The 19692-nt window shown below is 36.4% G+C and overlaps 1 protein-coding gene across 11 annotated transcripts in view; it reads right to left on the minus strand.

Annotated features, from left to right (window-relative positions):
* SDCCAG8 (SHH signaling and ciliogenesis regulator SDCCAG8) overlaps positions 1–19692 on the minus strand; it is a 111233-nt gene that overhangs the window by 63592 nt on the left and 27949 nt on the right. For 10 of the 11 annotated variants that reach the window (XR_011738298.1, XR_011738297.1, XM_065833486.2 and 7 more), the window contains 2 exons: positions 18240–18356; positions 6096–6238 (listed from right to left, as the gene is read on the minus strand). Coding sequence is in view for 9 of the 11 variants with exons in the window: in XM_065833486.2 (XP_065689558.2) it covers positions 6096–6238; positions 18240–18356 (260 nt within the window). In the remaining 2 variants the exon portion in view is untranslated. The remainder of the gene's footprint in view (positions 1–6095; positions 6239–18239; positions 18357–19692) is intronic. The other variant, XM_065833484.2, reaches the window with a different exon arrangement.

Here is a 19692-nt window from a genome sequence, read left to right on the forward strand (position 1 = left end):
TTACTTGCACAAGAAATCCTATTGATCTTTACTTCTCACATGAGTAAAATTATTCATGTGACTCAAGATCAGAAGGCTCGACCTCCATTCATTCCTCACAAGCTCTCATTTACGAAGAGGGAAGTGCCTCCTCTGCGCAAAAATAAAACATCAGAAAACTGGTTTCATTTATCGGAGAGGCCCAACCCTGTGGGAAGGTGCCGACCTACAGCTCTCCCCTCTTTCAACAGGAGCAAAGTTTTGTCATCGCTCTGCTGGGTCAGTCCTCGGACCCACGTGCTTTTTTTTGTATTTCTGTCAGTCGCCAGATTCTGTGTTCAATATGCCGCTATAATACAATATGAAAACACGCACCCTTATCGGGCGACGGGACCGAGAGCAAAGACACATATTTTTGAGGTGGCGAGGGGCATGGCACACCTGGCAGGAGGTGCTGGCAGCCCCGCCTGCCCTCCCTGTTCTGCCCCAGCCCAGGGCCAGGTCGCCGCACAGAGAAGACGTGGCAAGGTCTTCTCTCCGTCCGTCCGACCGACGGGCACACCACTGCACACATCGTGTGAGGCTGCGGCTACCCCGCCGCTCGCCTCTCCGTGGTCAGTCCTCCCAGCTGCCCCATCCGTTACTGTCTGATTAGCTCTGCGAAGGAGCCCCTCCCCGGCCAGCTTTCCCCGCCATCTGTTCCACACGCCATGGCTGCCGCCCAGCAGCCTCGCGCTGCCCTCCTACCTGGCACCCGGCTCCCGGCCTTACCCCAAAGTGCTAACACAGGTTCTCGCTGCTGGCAGAGTCAGGATTTCATTACTACTACTTTGACAAGTGCAGGGTTGTTTGTAATTTCTCTTTTATCCTGATTTTGATTGTACAACCACCTCCCACTGATTCAGTTTGCTTCAGTTTTGTTGCTCACAGATTTTACTCTCCACATTAATCTCCCTCTGGCATGTTACTGCATCTGTTCCCTTTTTTATTATTAATTTTCAAATTCCCACCATTTTTGACAAAAAGGAGGTAATCTACACTGTGCTTCTGCCCATTTCATTTTCTTTAATTTGGAAGATAAGTATGAAAGCGTGCCAAAGAAGTTAATTCTCCGTTAACAGTTTATTTTCTGGCACCCCAATGCCTTTGTATATGAAAACCAGATAGAAATAAATGTTGACTGAATCACAACAACATAGTTGCAACCGTCCCTAAATTTAATGAAAAATAAACATACGAACCAGAATCTAAAAAGTTTATTACTTATCAGGGTTGTTTCATGTTATTACTCCTCCCTGCATTTTAAAATAATAGTTTTGTACAAGATGAGCAGAATATTAAAAAAAAAAAAAAAAAACAAACTAGAAATTGATCACTGCTTATACGTAATTTCTGCTTCTCCCCTCTTCCCCCCCAATTTAAGTGTTATTGGTCCTTCCATCAGTCAGTCAGTCTGGGAACATAAACCCTATCTCAGTCATTTAATATTAATAATACTAGCATTTCTTCGAATGTTACCTCCTTTCTATCATAGATGGACTCCTTCTGATGTGCTAAAATTGTTGGAAAAAGCACAATAGTAAGTGTGCTGCTAACTAATAGATAATACTAGAAAAAAGACAATAGATAACACTTAAGTATTGTGCAAACCCCTAAAAGGCTATGTATAACCACCAAGAACTTAGTTTACATTTTATGATTCAATAGCATAGCTTAAATAGGGAAATCAATGTATGAGGTATGCTGCAATTCTAACAAGGAACGCTGGTGACGACATACAGCTCAACACCAAAGCTTCAGTGACTACATAATACCACGGGAACCTGGAGGTGGAATGACAGATTTATGTGCTTTATTTATTACAGATGTAATACAAAGTAGTGTTAATGGAGGCACTGAAACTAGCAAAAAGGACTGATGCACATTAGGAAGGCTATAGCACTGCTAAAACCCACTGTACTCCCCAAATGTCACTGTCTTTGATGTGCTGTTTTCTAGAGATCATATTTTCAAAAATAAGGGAGAACAGAAATATCACATAATGGAGGGGGCAGGGGGGAATAATCAAGAAATACAACATCCACTGATTCACTGTAATAAAAACATATCCTTCAAGAGAGTGAGAGGGGGATTCAGGGTAGCTTGGTGGGTCACCTGAACCTGGAAGCACAGGTTCCTCTACTGTGCAGTAATTTTTCCCTACCTACAAGTTGACATTCAATACTGCTTGCAATGTTCCATATAAGCAAACAAGAATAGTCAAAAAATTAAACTAAACTAAATCTGCTTCAATTCTACTCATTCACATCTCCCAGCAAATTTTAGATGACATTTCAATCAAAAATGTCTCGAGCCATCTACCCATACCTGTGCCTGAGAAAATGCACAATGGCACAGAAAAAGTTCAACTTAGAAAATCAGAGGTTCTCTCGCTTCTTAAGATTTATTTACCTGCTTTGGCATACGCAAACATGAGCTACATCTGACTGCAACTGAAACAAATATTACAATAACTTCAGATTTGATTTGAAACAAAAAGAGGAAAAATTTTAGTGATGATTCCATTATGTAAGAATAGTGAAAAACTTTAATAAATTAGATGACATGCTAAGATCTGGGTAAGTTGTTAACATCTTGCACCTTTTATGTGAGCTTCTCCACTAGCATGCTGACATGATGTTTAACGATTATTCTCTCATGAATGAAGAACAATAGATCTGTTTGTTTTCTGCTCTCTGAAGAATGGATTCAGATAAGCTTCATTAGTAAGATATAACCTTGCCGAAGTAATGGCAATTTAACATTGTCTTCAGAAGTAATTTCTTAACATTCTCCTACTAAGGTAACTCTAATACAAATCAGCACAAAGCTGAAACTAGGGTAAAAAAAAATTATCTATATATATATGTATATATTTTAAACAACATGGCCAGTCTCATAGCATGGTGACATCTGCAAAGTTACATGACTGACACTCAAAAATACACAGCAAGAGTTCCATATTTTCCCAGTCATTTGAAGACATACAAATCAAAATTACTAACTAGATTAAATGGCAAGAAATGAATGTTAATAGCAAGGATTTCTAAGCAACATATTGCTCCAGGAAGAAAGGTGACATGAAAAGGCAATTTTAAACTCTGTGGCAATGGTTTAGAAAAGCTAATTGTAACCCTCTTCTTGATTTTTTAACAAGTACATTTTGTTAATTTAGAAGCTGTTTAGTTGGTAATCAATCAACTGCGTCTGAAAACTAGGATGCAGCAAAAAAGTGGGACTCCTGGAGAAGAACGCGGTTCTGCAGAACACCTTTTTCTCATTAAGACACAGACTGCATGCTCTTTCTCATTTAATCCATTCATATAATATTTACCATCTCGTTTGCACACATTGAAATCCAAAGTTCTGGTATTCGTTTTATTATTCTATTTATAATATCCAAATTTAGAATAAGTGGATTACTAAAGAAATTTTCTCCTTAGTAACATACTAATTCATACAAACCAAGGAATTCTTTCTGTACCTCTTCAGCTACCTCTGATTTTTGCCAGAACACCACAGACAGGTCATACAAGGCAACAGAAAGACCACCCACAACCATGTAACAGCAGTACAGGCCTCCCTCAAGTCTAGCGTTGTGAGAAGACTTGGAGTGGACCAGCTGGTCCTCTCCCGAAAAGAGGGGAATCAGCAAGTCCAGGCCAAGGCCAGAATACCCAAGAGATGCACCAAATCCGTGCAATATCTGCAGTAACATCCCACAGGCTGGAGTCTAGAGCTTAAAATCTGTTTTACTTGGCAAGTGCCACAGTGAATGAGTCTATACCCCACCCAGGACTGCTATTACCACTAACCTTCAAGTGAGTATTTTCACTGGCACAGCTGCCATTTGAGGTGAAGGGAATCAACAATGAAAGATAGCAGACCGTAAGCGAATAAAATTCATCTGCAACAACTGTGGATGTACCAATCGACTAAAAACATACTGAGTTCAAAATGCAAAACTAATGCACCAGAGACATGCAACTTTTATACCCTCACTAATATAGAAAACCAGTTCTGGCAGGAAGTGATCTCAGAGGAAGAAAAAGAGTTCAGGCTAAGGAAAGTCTCATTTCAGTAGGAGGTCTTTTCCTCTGAGACTCTGGGAAAGCAGATGACTATGCGAGAACTTATCTAACCCTGCCCTACCAATCTGAGTACACAGGGACAACGGGTGACAGTTCAGGAGCAAAGAATCTCTCATCAGTTTTTTCCACCCCTTCTTCACTCATGACAGCAACATCACTTAGTGTATTCCTGGAAAGCAGACAAGACACTCCAAAGATAAGGAAGACACAAAAACCTACAGAGAACAAGGTGTTATAGAATTTGGGAAATATCAAAGATTTAAACCTGTTTCCCATGCTTCAGTGTATACTATTTTTCAACAGGTAGATGTTAGTGTAGAAGACACTTCAATACTTTTAAGCACACTTATAAGCAGAAGCCAAAACACGAACACAAATAAAAAATAAAGATTAGGACGCTGCAGAAGAGTGGTTGCACTAGCTTAGACAGGCTGTGGCAGTTCCACATCCGTCTCAAGAAGCAGATGTCTGTGGAACTGTATGAGAACAGGGCCAACACACTTGCCCCAAGTACTGTTCCCGGCCTTCAGTGATTTGCATCTCAGAAGTTTAGGAGTCAGAGAGACCATAGATTGAAAAGATACCTGAATCATCTGTTTGTTAAGTATCCAGCTTTAAGTATCTTGCTATGCAAAAGCAGGCAATAGTACACCATTGAGTATTTTAACAAAAAAAAAAAAAAAAAAAATTGGCTAGTCAGATTTCCTCAAAGATATCCAAAGCTATAATGCATATAATCAGCCTTTCGCTAAAAGGAGCGTGGTAAGCCATTTGGTTAACTATCACAACAAATCATTATTAATAAAGTTATGCTAAATCCAAACTTTAGATATCTTAACAACTCACCCAAAACTTTTTTCAAGTTCATTAACCTCTAGCATATTTTTTCTCTAAATACAGGCTGTTAGAGTGGTACTTTCTTCCATCTGTTAAACAACCGTGCTCTGAATTACACAGAAGCATAGCTGAATAAAAAATTGATTCACTGAATTTAATAGTTTAGACAAGGCTCTATTTTATTTCCATTTACTCAATGGCAGAATTCTCACAAAGCCCAAAGAGTACAAGACTTGGATAAACATGAAGACTTCTGTTAAGTGATAAAATCTGAGGTTTTGCCCACCCTTTATGTAAAATTTAAACTAATTTAACTATTTTCTTTAAGGACTGAGTATAAGTTGCCAGATTTGTTTCTGGATGTTCACTCCTGGGGGAAACAAGGGGATGAAACAAAGTAAAAACCCCCCACACAACCAAACCCCTGCAAACAGTCAGACAACAGCATTTTCTGTGGCGAAAGGAAAAATTCCTGTAGTTAGCAAAACTCAAGCTGCAATGAATAATTGGCATGTTTGCCTTCTGGTGTTTTCTAGAAATGTGTAATGAATAGTACAGTAAATGCCATTGGGAGTTATACTCAAGGATGGAGTAAGCTCTGGAAGAGTCTCTCATCACACAGTATCACATCTCCACTGAGCAAGTGACTTTAAACACCCTCCTCACATACGTGGAGCTTACCTTCCATTTGTAGACAGTAATATTACCTTTTGATTGTTTAATCTTCACTGAAGCTTAACACAATTATATTCATTTATACATTCCTCCTGCAGAAACCTCAGGTTATTAATCTGAGAACTTAAAGGTGCTGCTGTACACTATGGTCTCAACATTTAAAATAGCTTTGTCCTACCAAACACAGCAACAACAAAAAGAATGTAGCTGCACTCTCCCCTGCTCTTCTTCCTGCCCAAAAGCACATTACCTCAACCACCAGAGCTGAACATTGCCTTTTCTTCACACCAGTAATTTGCTTTCATAAATTATGACTCATAACTCACTTTGTTGTTCATAACCCACTCATTCAAATCTCTGCTTCTAACAGGACTCAGGGCTGCCCATGCAGCCAATGACTGCAAGAAACTTGCCCATGGCAAAAAATTAGCAGAATGAAATCAGTACTACAGCATGTAATAGGATAAGGGGTACCTGGTGAGGTGCAGTTGGTGCTCAGATTTACTCAGCAGTTCTGTCAGTTTTAGGCACTCCTCTCTGGCTCCTGTCACGTCCTGCTGGGCTTGTTCCAATCGCTGTTTGTTTCCATTCAGCTCTAATCCCAGTTTTTCTATTTTCTTAAAAAATTATGGAACCAAAGAAAGTATGTTTAAGAAATGCACAGACATACCATTTTAAGACAATAAATCTTAATGTGATCAAAGCTTCTGCAAAATAATGCATGCTTTGTTTGAGAACAAAAGTAGTTTGTTGATAAAAACTGCAAAACCAGCAAACTGCAGTATTTGAAATTACATTCTTATGAAAAGCCAAAATGCATATAATATTTAAAGACATTAATACACAATCAATATTATTGTCTTCACATGGCTTAAGGGATACACACATTCAATCATTTTCCAATTTTTTCATGTGAAGGCTTCCATATTTGTGTCCCAAATTCACTGTGTTAGAAAGCCAGAAGGCAGCAGAAGAGCAGCCACCTTCAGAAGGTGCTGGACACAGGAGAGCTCTTGTGCTCATGTATTTTGCTTAGCTGTCACATGTGGGAATTTAGCTTTATCATATTCACATAATATTATGGAAGAGAAAAGGTAATTTTGCGATTTTACAATTATTGAAAATAAGTAATTTATGAAACATATGAATTCTAACCACACCAATTGCTCTTAATCCTGTCGTTTTCTTAACATCATTAGTCCTTTTATGTCAACTCAACGTAGCAAGTGAATTTAACTTAGTCAATGAGTTTATTAATTTATTTCACAAATAACAACAAGCAAGTCCGCATGGCCAGCATCTTTGATTCCACCACAAAATACCGGACTTACGATCTTCAATTGAATCATATTGTCAACAATTTAAACATTTTTCGCAAATATTCTCAGAAGGAATATATATTGCTCCATATACAACACACAAGTACCTGTAGGAATACAGATGTAACCTACACTATACTTTGTACTAAGGATGCTTTTAAGGAAGTCAGAAAAAGTACAGAAAAAAGCTAACAATTTAAATTTATCATGTAGTAACTATTTCGCACTAACTCCCTACATAAAAATTTATTCATTGTTGGGGTTGGAGGAAAGTTGCATGTTTTTCAGTTGATTAAACTGTGAAAGGTCAATTGTACAGAATGAAACTGTTCATATAAGGAGTTACTGTTGAATAGCTACTATACTTTAAATTCACACCATAACTTATTTTGTAATAGCTTCCTCATGTAGACAGGCCTCAATATCTTATTTAGTTAATGAAAGAATTCATTCAAACATACTACAAGAACAAATTAATGTAATTCAGTCCCAATGTTTGCACTTGAAGCATCTTTGTAATAACATTCTCTTTTCCTCCCATGAAGAGGTTAACATAAACCACTTAAAGTCACCATGTCACAAATACAATCTACTCATCCAGAAAGAGGTTTCATAATGTTATTTTTGTTTTAATTTTTAATTTTGCTATTTACTTAACCGTACACTTTTCCCCCCAAAGTGCACTCGACAAAGGTTCACGAAGGAAATTTCTATTAGAATTTGAATGTCACCTTGACACCTACCAAATTAAATCAGTGATTCCAAGTTGAAATAAGATGATCCTGGACTTATCTGTAAAATTGTTAGTACTCTTCCTCTCTAAAGAATGTAACAATCTATCAAACTGTCAGGATACTTTAAAACTAGGTGTGCAAGGGTTTCCAGTTACACATGCTTTGGATTTTCACTTATTTCCACAGACCTTTGCATATTTTAAATAGAACAAAAGCAGTCTCAATGTGTTCTCTACACACTATTCTTCTTAACAGCAGCAGTTCATTAATGTTATTTCTCTATTCATAGTAAACAGGGACACAAGTTCTTCACTGCCTTCACAGGTTAAAGATATGGAAGTCCTGCAACATTCTTAAAATTTGTTTTATGAAAACATCCGTTCAGCATACCTTTACGAAAAAAACAAACCCAAACCGCAAGTTAGTCAAAAAGCATCAACTAAGTATTTGAAAAAGCACAGCCACAGCTGAGAACATAAATATATGCTAGATGACTCCTTCAGGGAAAAGTTTCAAGGAACAGATGGGCTTTACACCACTGCCTCGAGTTAAACAGGCTCAGTCAGGTTTTGACACAGACCCACAGAAGGAAGCAAATTTCAAGTGCAAGAACCTCTGGTGAAAATGTTCTGCTTCCATCAGCCAGATGTTGAACCTGCAGGGTTGAAGCCAAGAACACATCCATACATTTCACTTGTCGTGAAAGTCCAGAGGGAAATTCTCACACAACGACTCCATGGCAGGTTCTTTAAAGATTCACAGGAATCTTATGATTTCTATAGAAGTATCAAGAAAGCAAACATAGGTTTTGAAGAATGATCTTACTTCTGTTATTTTCAGTAGTAATTCCAATATTCAGAATCGGCTCCTTTACACATATACACAGACATCCATATGTGCTTGTGCACTTGTGTAGGTGTGTGTATATATCTATGAAAATATATCTTAAAGTACTAATATTTAGAGGTACTCACAGCGTGAGCTATATGAAAGGCAGGAATTCTACACAAGAACTCTGGCAACGACCATGGCAAAACCAGCAGACAACCTCATGAGCAAGGGATGGCAGAAAAATGCCAGCCAAGAGAACATGCTAACTGCAACTCAGAAACTGGAAGCATCTAATCCAGGTATATTTAGGGATATCAACTAAGTTGTTCATTTTGAAACACCAGAAAATGTTCATTGAAAATAATTTGGTAGGAGACACATATCATCATGCTCAAAATAGGCAGCCCACACTCTGAACGGTATGTTACTTTCGTTTAAAAACTCAGATAATAGTTTGAAACATATGAAGCCTCAGAACTTGAGACCCATTCGTACAATAAAAACCAACCCTCTTCTCTCTCCTGCAAACAACAATAGGCTCACAAACACACTATCCCAAAATATGTTAAGTCCCATCCATCGCTAGGTCATCACAATATAATCAGAATTTAAAATACAGAGAGAAATTACAGAACGTATGAGTCTTCTTCACTGTTACTGCAGGGAACCTTATCAAGCAGCATCTTTCCAAAACTATTGTGACTCAAGCTGGTTTCCATGTTACACTTAGTTCCCATTTATTCTACTGGGAAGCTGCGAGCAGTTCTGTCGCTGCTCTCTGGGCCTCAGTGTAATTGTTGAGAGAGAAACAGAAACAAACCACCAACTAAAGTATTTTGCTGACAAGTCTGCTTCTCATGCAGCGTTAATTTGATCCCTCAGTGCCTATCACTTGTGCTACAGCTTTTTACAACATGATCAGAGAGTATTTCTTCAAGGTACTTAACTTTTCAATGTATGTGAGAGACAAGAGATGGTGCACAGAACTGCAAAAAGACAGATGACAATCTTGCATTTAAGAAAATCTGAAACAGATTTTCAGTATAACAAGGAACAGAATTATCATAATGTATATGTACAACAAGACTACATTGAAGTTGGAAAAGGCAACTTCTAGTGCTTAACTCCACAACTTTAATATTCTTATTACTTCTGCACATAATTTAAAAAGTACTGTTTAATCTGTCTTGCACTGCAGTTGCTTAACTCCCAGGAATATCAAGAGGCACTTTGCCATTGAAAGATGACAGGCTAAGCCTCAGTAAAGGAAGCATTATTAGTCAGTTGAAATACATTAACACCATTCCACATGCATATCCCATTCAGTTACAAGAAAGAAGTTTCACTAAACAAAATCAAAGCATTGGTGAAACATCACTGCAGTAAAACTGTATTCTATATCAATCATTCTTTTCTCAGTATTACCACCAACCATCTTGTACATATTAAGTTTTCCACTTTGAAACATATAGGACCCTTCTATATTTTTTTTCTTGAAACATTTAAAGCAAGTGCTTCACGTCTCATTCATTAGCTTACGATGAGTTTACAAATTATCTTCTGATTTTCACAACGTATTTTTAGGTGAACACACTGGAGATGCTCATTCAGTGACAAATTCAACTTACTGGAAGACATAAAAGATGATTTCTCAAACACTGGATCAATCTTCAACTATCCTCTTCATAAATTATCTGAAGTTATCCTCACCTAAGAATACTTATGTTGTAAAAATGTGTTGTTTAATTAACTAGACATCTCTATTTCTACAAAATCTGATACAATGAAATAATAATTTCATTCAAAACAAGCCAAATTGAAGATTAAAGTAAGTGTTCAATTCTTTTCATACTGATGCTGATTATATTATATGCAGAAAAATTAAACTTTAAATTCCAAACTAGCAGATGTTTTTCATGGAATTTTAAATAGCAGCAAACTGACAGAAAAGACAAAAGCCTTTTTTAATTTTTTTAAGAAATGAGAATGATTAAGTAGTGATAAAAGAACTCATACTCTGAAGTAAATGCAAAAACAACTTCAGAAGACAAAAAATCAAAAATATATTAAAACAAATGAATTCGTAAGTGGATTTATGATGTTCACTGTTATACCAGTATGCTCACACATCAGGTGAGAAAATACACAATATAACCTGAAAAATAAATTCTGTACCATTGCACAAATTCTGCAGTAAGATAATTCTGGAGAGGAAAATAATTTTTGTTAGTTTACTATACTTTCATTTTTTGTTGTACTTCATTCTTCACCATTACAAAAAAATTAAAGGACCATAAAATAGAAGTAAAAATAGAAGAACAAATATAAAAAAAATAAACAAATTACTATGGTGGTTGGTATTTGCAGGTACATCCCCAAAACGCAATCAACATCTATAAAAAGACATACTCTTCCAATTAATACACATTAAAATTTTACAGGCCCTGATGCTCACACGGTTGGTTTTGTTTATTGATGCAGCCCTTCAAAGCAATGAGATCAGTGACAGTGCACAGGACTGAGGCTCTAACTAAGGTCTTTTTAAGAGGTGCCATCAGTACGGACATTCACGTACATTCCCTTCTTTGCTTATTAATATCCTAACTAATCAGAGACAAAACCAATCATACTCTAGTTTAAAGCTAATTGTTTTCTATTTTTAATTTAAAAACCCAACAAAACTGGGTTTTCAGCATGATTTCCAGGTATTTTACTTGGAGGAAAGATGACTCTCAGTCCATGTGCAGCAGGAGTCACTTGCAGTCACTTCTATACTAATCCTGATATCAATCAAGCAACTCCAGGTTCCAAGTGGTCTCTAAACCTGAGACCTCCCAGGCACGGCCATCTGACACAGCACATTGCACCCAAAGTACTATTCAACTTCGTAAAGAGAGTTACAGCCATCACGAGGTTAACCCCTGCCAAGTCCCAACAACGTTTTTCTCCCTTTTGCACTCTATAAAAATTACTGCTGCTTCCCATTCAAATTTGAATAAGGATACAAAGTTGTCATGAAAACTAAATTTGGTTTTAAAGGAGAAACCTCCTTTCTGGAAGTGAATTTTAAAGCTCTGAGAATATACAAATAAATAGCAAGAAATACAATGCACACAAGGCTTAAGAGAGCCCACAGAAAACACCTATTTCAAAGCAGTCAACGCACAAAACCCATGACTGCAAATTCTACAAATCATTTAGCCCAAACCAGAAATCTGAAAACCTTTCATGACATGAAAGGCAACTAACATGAGCAGAAACACAAGAAGAGAAGTAACTGTGATAAACACATTTGGTTCCTTTGAAAGGTTTTCCCTATGGTTGGCTCACAAATCAGTTGAACTCTAAAGACCAGAGGGACAAGCAAAGACAACCTAGGTGAGCAACATGGGCTGTAATTTGTTGGATGGCTCCTCTTCTAGCCTGATCTGGTGGGACTCCTGAATTCCTCAAAGAGCAGCAGTTTTGTGACCACTTTGTCACTCATAGTGCAAAGGAACATAAAGGCACCTGGCAGTGCTGCAGCACCCCATGTGCCCCACTGAAGGGCAGAGCCTCAAGGATAGAGACAATTGCCTAAGCAAAGGTTGGCAGTCACAAATCCTCTATTAATTCTCAGTCTTTTTGGAAGCAGAGCCCAGACGCTGCAGCTTGTGAGGAGGAGCAGGGGTGCTGAAAGAACTTTCTGGGAACAGCGTGGAGGGGGAATGATCTTAAATGCACACATCTTCGAAGCAAACTTTATACCTCTCATTGCTAGCTGGGTCAAGAAAAAAATTGATGCTACTAAGTATATACTTATGAATACACACACACACAATTTTTTAATTAAGCAATAATCTTAGGTGTCCCTAGTGCAAACTCTCAAAGAGCAACACAGCCCTTGGATACTGCGGATAAATATCGTGGGAAAAGGACAAGAGGGAATGGCTCAAACATGTTATACAAGGATTTTACCTCATTATTTCCCTGAAAATATTTGCTTTCAACTTGCCAAAATATTTGAACTACAATACTATTCCAGAAACAAAACTTCCAAACCCATAGAGATTACTATAGTCACATTTTAACAGGCAACACTGTTGTACTAGCAGCTCAGTAGCCACCAGCAGAGATAAGAAAGTAACTTTGTTCCACTGTGCAAAAAAGATTTTTTTTTTAAATGGATTGCACAGAGGCTAGCACAGGGACAGGGGAGAGGATGGGTGGTGCAAAATAGATGGTTTGCTTGCTGAGAAATGAATTTCAGAAAAGGAGGGATGCATAGAGAAAAAAGGAAGGGGAAAATTACTCCTACTTCATTATTGAAAAATGGGAGAGAACAAAACTTATTTCTTTTATCCTTTCAAACACATATTTAAAGTTACTGATGTGGTATCGGCTTATTTTTTTTTTCCTGGTTGGTAATAAAGAACAGCTGGAAAGAAAACCTATGCAGTAACAACCAACAAGTGATAATCAGGGACTTCTACACTCTCTTCTCATTGTTGGCACAATGACAATTGATAAAGCAACCATTTTTCTAGTCTAAGAAGTAGGAAAAAAAACCCAAACCAACCAAACAAAAAAACCCCGCAAAAAAAAACAGCCACACAGAAAACAAGCATTTCTTTAATTATAATGCATATACACACTATACCAAGAGCTAAGCAATTCTTTTCCTACTTTGAATAATGTTTAATGCACATAAATGATTTTCTCTTTCTGTGGACTAACGGGGTGACATCACACTGGATGACAGAACACGGACCAAGGTTCCAAGGTCCCACTACACCTATGAACGATAAAATCTTTACTACCAGCTGGGTTGTTTCTCTTAGCAAGCCAGCTGCTGAGGGGAAGAAGACCAGTACAGAAAACGCAGACCAGTCAGGACAGAAAACTCTACTACTGGGAATCCCAGTCTCACAGATTTTTCTCACAGAAACACGACAAAGAATTTAATGAAGGCTGCTCATACCACCAATCCTTGAGGAACGGTTGGCTGACAGAGGAAAGCAATGCCATAGCAGAGCAGCAGCAGCCATATCAGAACTACAATTAAACTTTTGTTATATACTACAGACTTGTACATCAATGTTTTTCCTCAAAAATCTTGAGATTAGCTAGGAAGTTCAGTTATAAAAAAAGAATGTTGTTCCTCCTGAACAGGTCAGAAAATTCGTATCAAAGCAAGGCATAAAGTACCACCATTTTACTCCTCCTTATTTACCCATTTTCAAATTAGTGCACTGAAAGCTCAAACTTGAAAATGATACATTAAAAAAGAGTTCAGTTACAGCAAAGGTTATCACGTTTTCTTAATGGTTTCTCTTCCAATAGCAATTTGGTTTTGCTACTTTTAAGTCCAAGATACTCAAGGTCAGACCAGTAAAAAAAAAAAAAAAAAAAAAAAGGATTCTAAGAGTTTCAAGCTGCCTGTTAGGCTTTCATTTTTTCCTCCCTGCCAAATACTATTAAAATACACTTATTGAATTAAGAGAATTGACTTTCAAAACACAACTTCCAGAGCATCTTTTTTAATTCATGAGATCACAAAATCTTAGGCATAGGACTGTTACAAGAATACACATAATCCTAACCCATCTTCACCAGCATTATTAAAACTTCCAAGTTTCAAAAAAACCTGGTGATATCCTGCATATCCCAGCTTGTGAAAAATCTACTATTTCAAAGCCTGACTCATGGAAGCCTGATCCCTATTCATGTTTCAGTGAAACAGTGTCTTCAGAAGGTTGTACTGGTCTTGCATTGGACACTCTGCAGCATTTCCAGGATCTATACCTAAATTCTTGGCCTGCATTATTTCTGATGAAGACAGAGTCAGTAATCTCTCCACTTAAAATGTCTAAATTAGGTTACTATAAATCACGCCTTTATGACAAATGAAATAAACATTCCCAAAATACCTTTTGGCAAAGTGCTTTCGGACTGTAATTTTGCCAGATTTTTATTTGTCTGCAAAATTGTCAGTCTATAGTGTACAGAGACAACATTTCGGTTCTGTCATACTACACAAAAACACTTTGATGTGCAGCTCTTCCCATTTGTACTAGTTGTGCATGCCAGTGACATTCCAACTTCTTTTTATTTGGGGTGATGAACTTCCACACAGGCAACTCTTAAAAATCTATGGGGTTTAGTACAATATTTTTGGGACTTTTCATTCTGTCACCTACAACATAGGCACCAGAATTCTGTAATGCTCTGCTTCAAACTGCATTTGCCTAATATTAAAGACAGTTCAAAAAGAATGTTTTTTTTCCAGGTTAAGATTACTGGCTTTGAATTTATTTCTACACAAAGTATTTATCTGATTTCTCAAAACATGGTAAAATAAAATTTAAAAGCTTCAGTTAGTTTCTGAAGTTGGATTTAAGACATCCTACTGCTTTACTACAAGGAGGTCACAACTCCCAGTGGTGCAATTGGTACCGGTAAGAACTATCTAATAAGGATGACGCCCAAATTGGTTGTGATTGCATAAACCAATACTGCAAAACTGTTTTTACTTCTTCATGCTGAAGATTGCAAGATTTTTTTAAACCAAGTAAAAATGATTTACAGACAAACAAAAAGCTAATGATTAACAGTATACTTCATTTTTATTTTTGTAATGCAGAGCAGAAAAGAGCAAGCGATGCTAATCCAGGGAAACGATTTCATAGCATGTCAGAAGTATGATTTCTATTAGAAATGCATAAATTATGCCACATGGTACTTCCAAATTCACAGAAAAAGTATTATAAAAGTGAAGTCCTGCTGTGTCAAACATGCCACCCAATTTTTTTTCCAATAACAGCTATTAAGGTTAGGGCGTGACTTTTCTCTGATATAGCTGTGCTAGTACAACCCCTAGTGTGGACACAGTTTACTGCCACTAAGGCATTATACCTCTATAACTTACAAAGCTTGTTCCTAAGAAGAAGTACTAAGAAAAGCACTGTTATTTCAGCACAACTACATCCACAATTGGAGTACTGAGAAAGAAAAAGAGAGGGCAGTAGGTTATGCTATTTGACAACACACTGAGCCAGATGAACAGATGCAGTTTTTGTATACAGCAATTGTGTGGTACCCTCTCCGTAACCCTAATGTTAATCAAAATTATGATGGATGATATTACAAAACACTTACTCAAGTTAAATTATAACATTGCTCATTGCTTCTTTATTTTTATTCTAAGAAATATTCATGTCAAATATTAATAACAGGCAGTCATACCAACGTGTCAATATTTGTTACTAGTCTTAACCAAGTAGGAAAATAGAGGAAAAGAGACACTAGAATAAAAGAGAAGATGACCAAAGATACATATGCCCTTTAATTTTCCCAAATGATACAAACTGAGCTTTAAAGAACTTTATAAATACCGGAGTATGATAAACACATATCTGCATCCAGTGACATATATGTATCTCATGATCCTAAAGTATACACATGGGGATTTCTGCCTATTCTGACACACCCGAAAAACTTTAATTCCTTTTCAAAACTCACTACATCTAAACTAAAACATCTTCAAAACCAAAATTTATCCACAGTACAACTAAAAATATAATCATACCTCAAGAAACAGTAAACTCACTTTCAATATATCAAAAGACAGTCTAAAACATGATTCTTTACTTTTAAAACAGGAAAATGCACCATTTAATTTAGAATAGCATGAAAACATTCATGCGTTATTGTCTCTCTATTTTTAAAAAGTAAATATGTATTTATTTTGAACAGATGGTGGCCAAGGAAGGTATCAACTCTCTCTCTTAGCCAGAAGGTCAGGTCATGGCTGAGAGACCAAAGAACAATTACTGTTTGCTATTTAGTTCCATGTAAGATGAAACATTTTAAGCTTTCCTTTAAATACAAAGCTAGATGCAATAGAGCAGTTTTCATTTCATTTAAATGAAATAGTTTCCAATGACTTATTAACATTTATTAAAATTTTATTAAAAAAAGCCAAAATGTACACACAATCTTCCTGGTTGCCTTTTAACATATTTAATTATATTAGGACATGTAAAGAACTTTCTTCATTACCAGAGCCACAGCTATAAAACAGCTGCTAGATGCTGAGCATGACAATTTCAAAATAGTTTGTTTTCCTTTTTTTTTTTAAGAAATCAACAATCGTATTTGAACCATATCATTATTTTATGCAATTAGTGAATTACTCTAATAATCTTTGCTGATAGGAACTCCCCCTCCCATCACTTCACTTTAATTATACCCAATTATAAATGACCACATTTTGATGTATTCATTCCCACACTGAATATAATACCAGCATGTCGATACACGAAGTTAAAATATTTTGTTAAATTTTGCAATCCTGAAGCAAGTTGGAGAACAGGATTTAAAACCCAAGATACTTCTTCAAATATCTTATTAAAAACATCTTGTTTTATTTGAATGCCAAGATTATGCCAACTCTCTTATCTGTGATATCTGTCAAGACACAGACGACAAGCCTGTTTTGTTTTGGGTTTGTTTTTTTTTTTTGTTTTTTTTTTTTTTTTTTTTAAGTGTCCTTAGGCCTAAAGGATGCAGGAGTAAAAATAAAAAAATCCAACTCTGAAAACAAAATGCTTTAAGGTCTCTGTTTTTCTGCACTGTATGACTGTCTATATATATTAAAGAGTTACTTTAATGTAATACACTTCTCTTTTGGATGTTGCATATCTTCTCATGGTAATTTGAATTAATACTGATTCCAGCCTAAGCTCATACTTTATTTAATAAATAATGTCCCACATTAAAATTTTGGGGAACTGGTAAATGAAAATATAGTTTTAGAAACATCAAATTTTTCCCCACATATATTCCTACACAGGGATGGACTTGTTTCCTTATTCACAAGAAAAATAATGTTTTTAAACCTGTTGGATAGGCTGCTCTAATACAAAATGCATATAAAAAGAATTATCCTCATGTGCATCTCATACATCTGTGTATTCAGAAGACACCCACTCATGTGCGAATCACAACATTTGAAGGAATAACTGGAGGTTTGAATACATAGAGAAAAACGGACCAAACCTCAACAAAAAGGGCACTCCAAAAGATGCAGATTACACCTGTTCAAGCTGTTTGACAAGTATGTTGCTGGTTACTCTAATAATGTTTCTTGCTACATGGGATGTTTTCTCACAGACTACCTGTAAGGCATATACTGGTTTTTATATTATTATAAAACACAGTTTTAGAAAATCAACAATTAATGCCATGGGGAATTTCTATATAGTTATTTTTTCTAGAACATTTTTTTAAACTTTTCTACAAATCCCAGTATTCATTAACCTTGAATCTTTAAATAAAATGGAAGATAAATTATTTTAAATTTTGGTATAGTTAGGTTATACTTAGAGTCTTTAATGTTTTGTCAGGCTGCATGTATAGGTAATTATGTGTGGATCTATTTGTGAGAAAACGTGTATAAACATGTATACAGTATATACAATTTAAGCACATTGTATGAACACATATGCTAGAGTAATTCCATATGAAAGCATGGGATGAGTATCATGTAAGACTGAACATACTAGGGCTGAAAACAAGAATAAGATAACCAAGAGGTATTTACTAACAGTAATTAGCTGGCTTGTTGCCAATAATTTAGAAACCATTTAACAGTAATAAATGACCACTATTAGAAAAACGAATCATTCCAGCTTCCGAAATAACCCTACTTAGGCTTCTAATAACTGCAAAGTTATAGCAGTATTATCTCTTACCTGGTCCTTAATTTCAAGCTCCCTTATAGTTTTTGTTCTGTACTCTCTGAGCTCCTTTTCTGCCTCATCCTTCTTCATTTTGGTTTGATTCAACTGATAGCGCATTTCTCCACACACCTGTTAGATTATACAGACATCATGATCTGTAGCTTCAAGAATCCATAGCCCAGGCTTTGCAATTAGATCTTTTGGTGCCCTCTAGAGGTCATTTAAATCCAACATATTTTAATCTACAGATTTTTTTAAGAGTACATATGGTAAATGTTTTTCTATAAAAGGTGGATTTGAATTCCCTATATAGTCATTAACTTCGAAATATGCAGTGCCTTCTAGATTCAATTATATTTGGATCAAGATTTTTTTATCTTGTAAATATATGTGCTACTAAATACAGTTAAAGTACAGTTGCTGGGTTTATATTCTTCTTCTTTTCTCTCTAAAATCCCAAGAAAGTCTATGCCAACACCTTCAGAACCTAGAAGTAAAGGATCTAACACACTCCTGTGTGTTTCTTATCTTTCCAGTTTTCCACTGTGAAAAAAGAAAATGTTTAGATGTTAATATGAATGTCTCTTACCTAACTTCAAAAACTATGTCTAATTCAAATATATACATGGGCCAGAAGAAAGGGATTAAACCAATATTTAAAGAAATCTAGTATCACTTCCACAAGGGCAATAATTACTCTCTGCTGTTGGGATGTTCTATATTTTACCCCCTCGTTCCTTTCCACCTGAGGGCAGCTCAACTTCAGAGGGTCTGGGGAAGGGTTGGGGGAAGAAAAAACACCTCACACCAATCCCTCCCACATAACTTTCACTATTGCTGTGCAGGGACATTATTTTCTATTTCCCAATTTAAGACTTTTAAAGGATTCTATTCGATCTTAGCTGTTGGGAATGGAGAATGATGTTGGACAAGCTGTCCCCTTTTTGTCCTTATCTTGTATAATCACCTCCAATTCGTGCCTCTTCATTTCACCTTAATTAACTAAATAAATACCTGCACATTCCCTAATGAGAACACAAATGTGTTTACTCACAGCTACTCTTTGAGAACTTTCTTTCCAACTCACTCTGCTTCCCTGCCTCACATTCTTTCAGACTTGCTTCCTAGATGTACACACTTTTAATTTGCTGCTGCAGTCCTCTGTGCTTTCCACAATCTTCTCACACACATTTGACAACATCAATTAAAGTCTTTTTCAGTCTTATACCTCTTCAATATTCACTACTTTTTTCCCCCTGCTTCTTAAAAAAAAGGTAGGATAAAAGTAAAGAAGCATACTGCAATCAAATCACCTTAAGAAAAAAACCAAAACCAACTCTCATAACTGTAAGAAGCAGCATCACTTATAAACTCAAAGGACAGCTTGTAAATTTAGCCCTCTTGCAAATAACACAAGGTAGCAAATGCTCTGAAGAATGGCAAAGTTTTAAAGCATTTTTTTAAA

The sequence above is a fragment of the Patagioenas fasciata genome, chromosome 3 (assembly GCF_037038585.1).
Source record: "Patagioenas fasciata isolate bPatFas1 chromosome 3, bPatFas1.hap1, whole genome shotgun sequence".
In the NCBI taxonomy this organism is placed as follows: Eukaryota; Metazoa; Chordata; class Aves; order Columbiformes; family Columbidae; genus Patagioenas; species Patagioenas fasciata.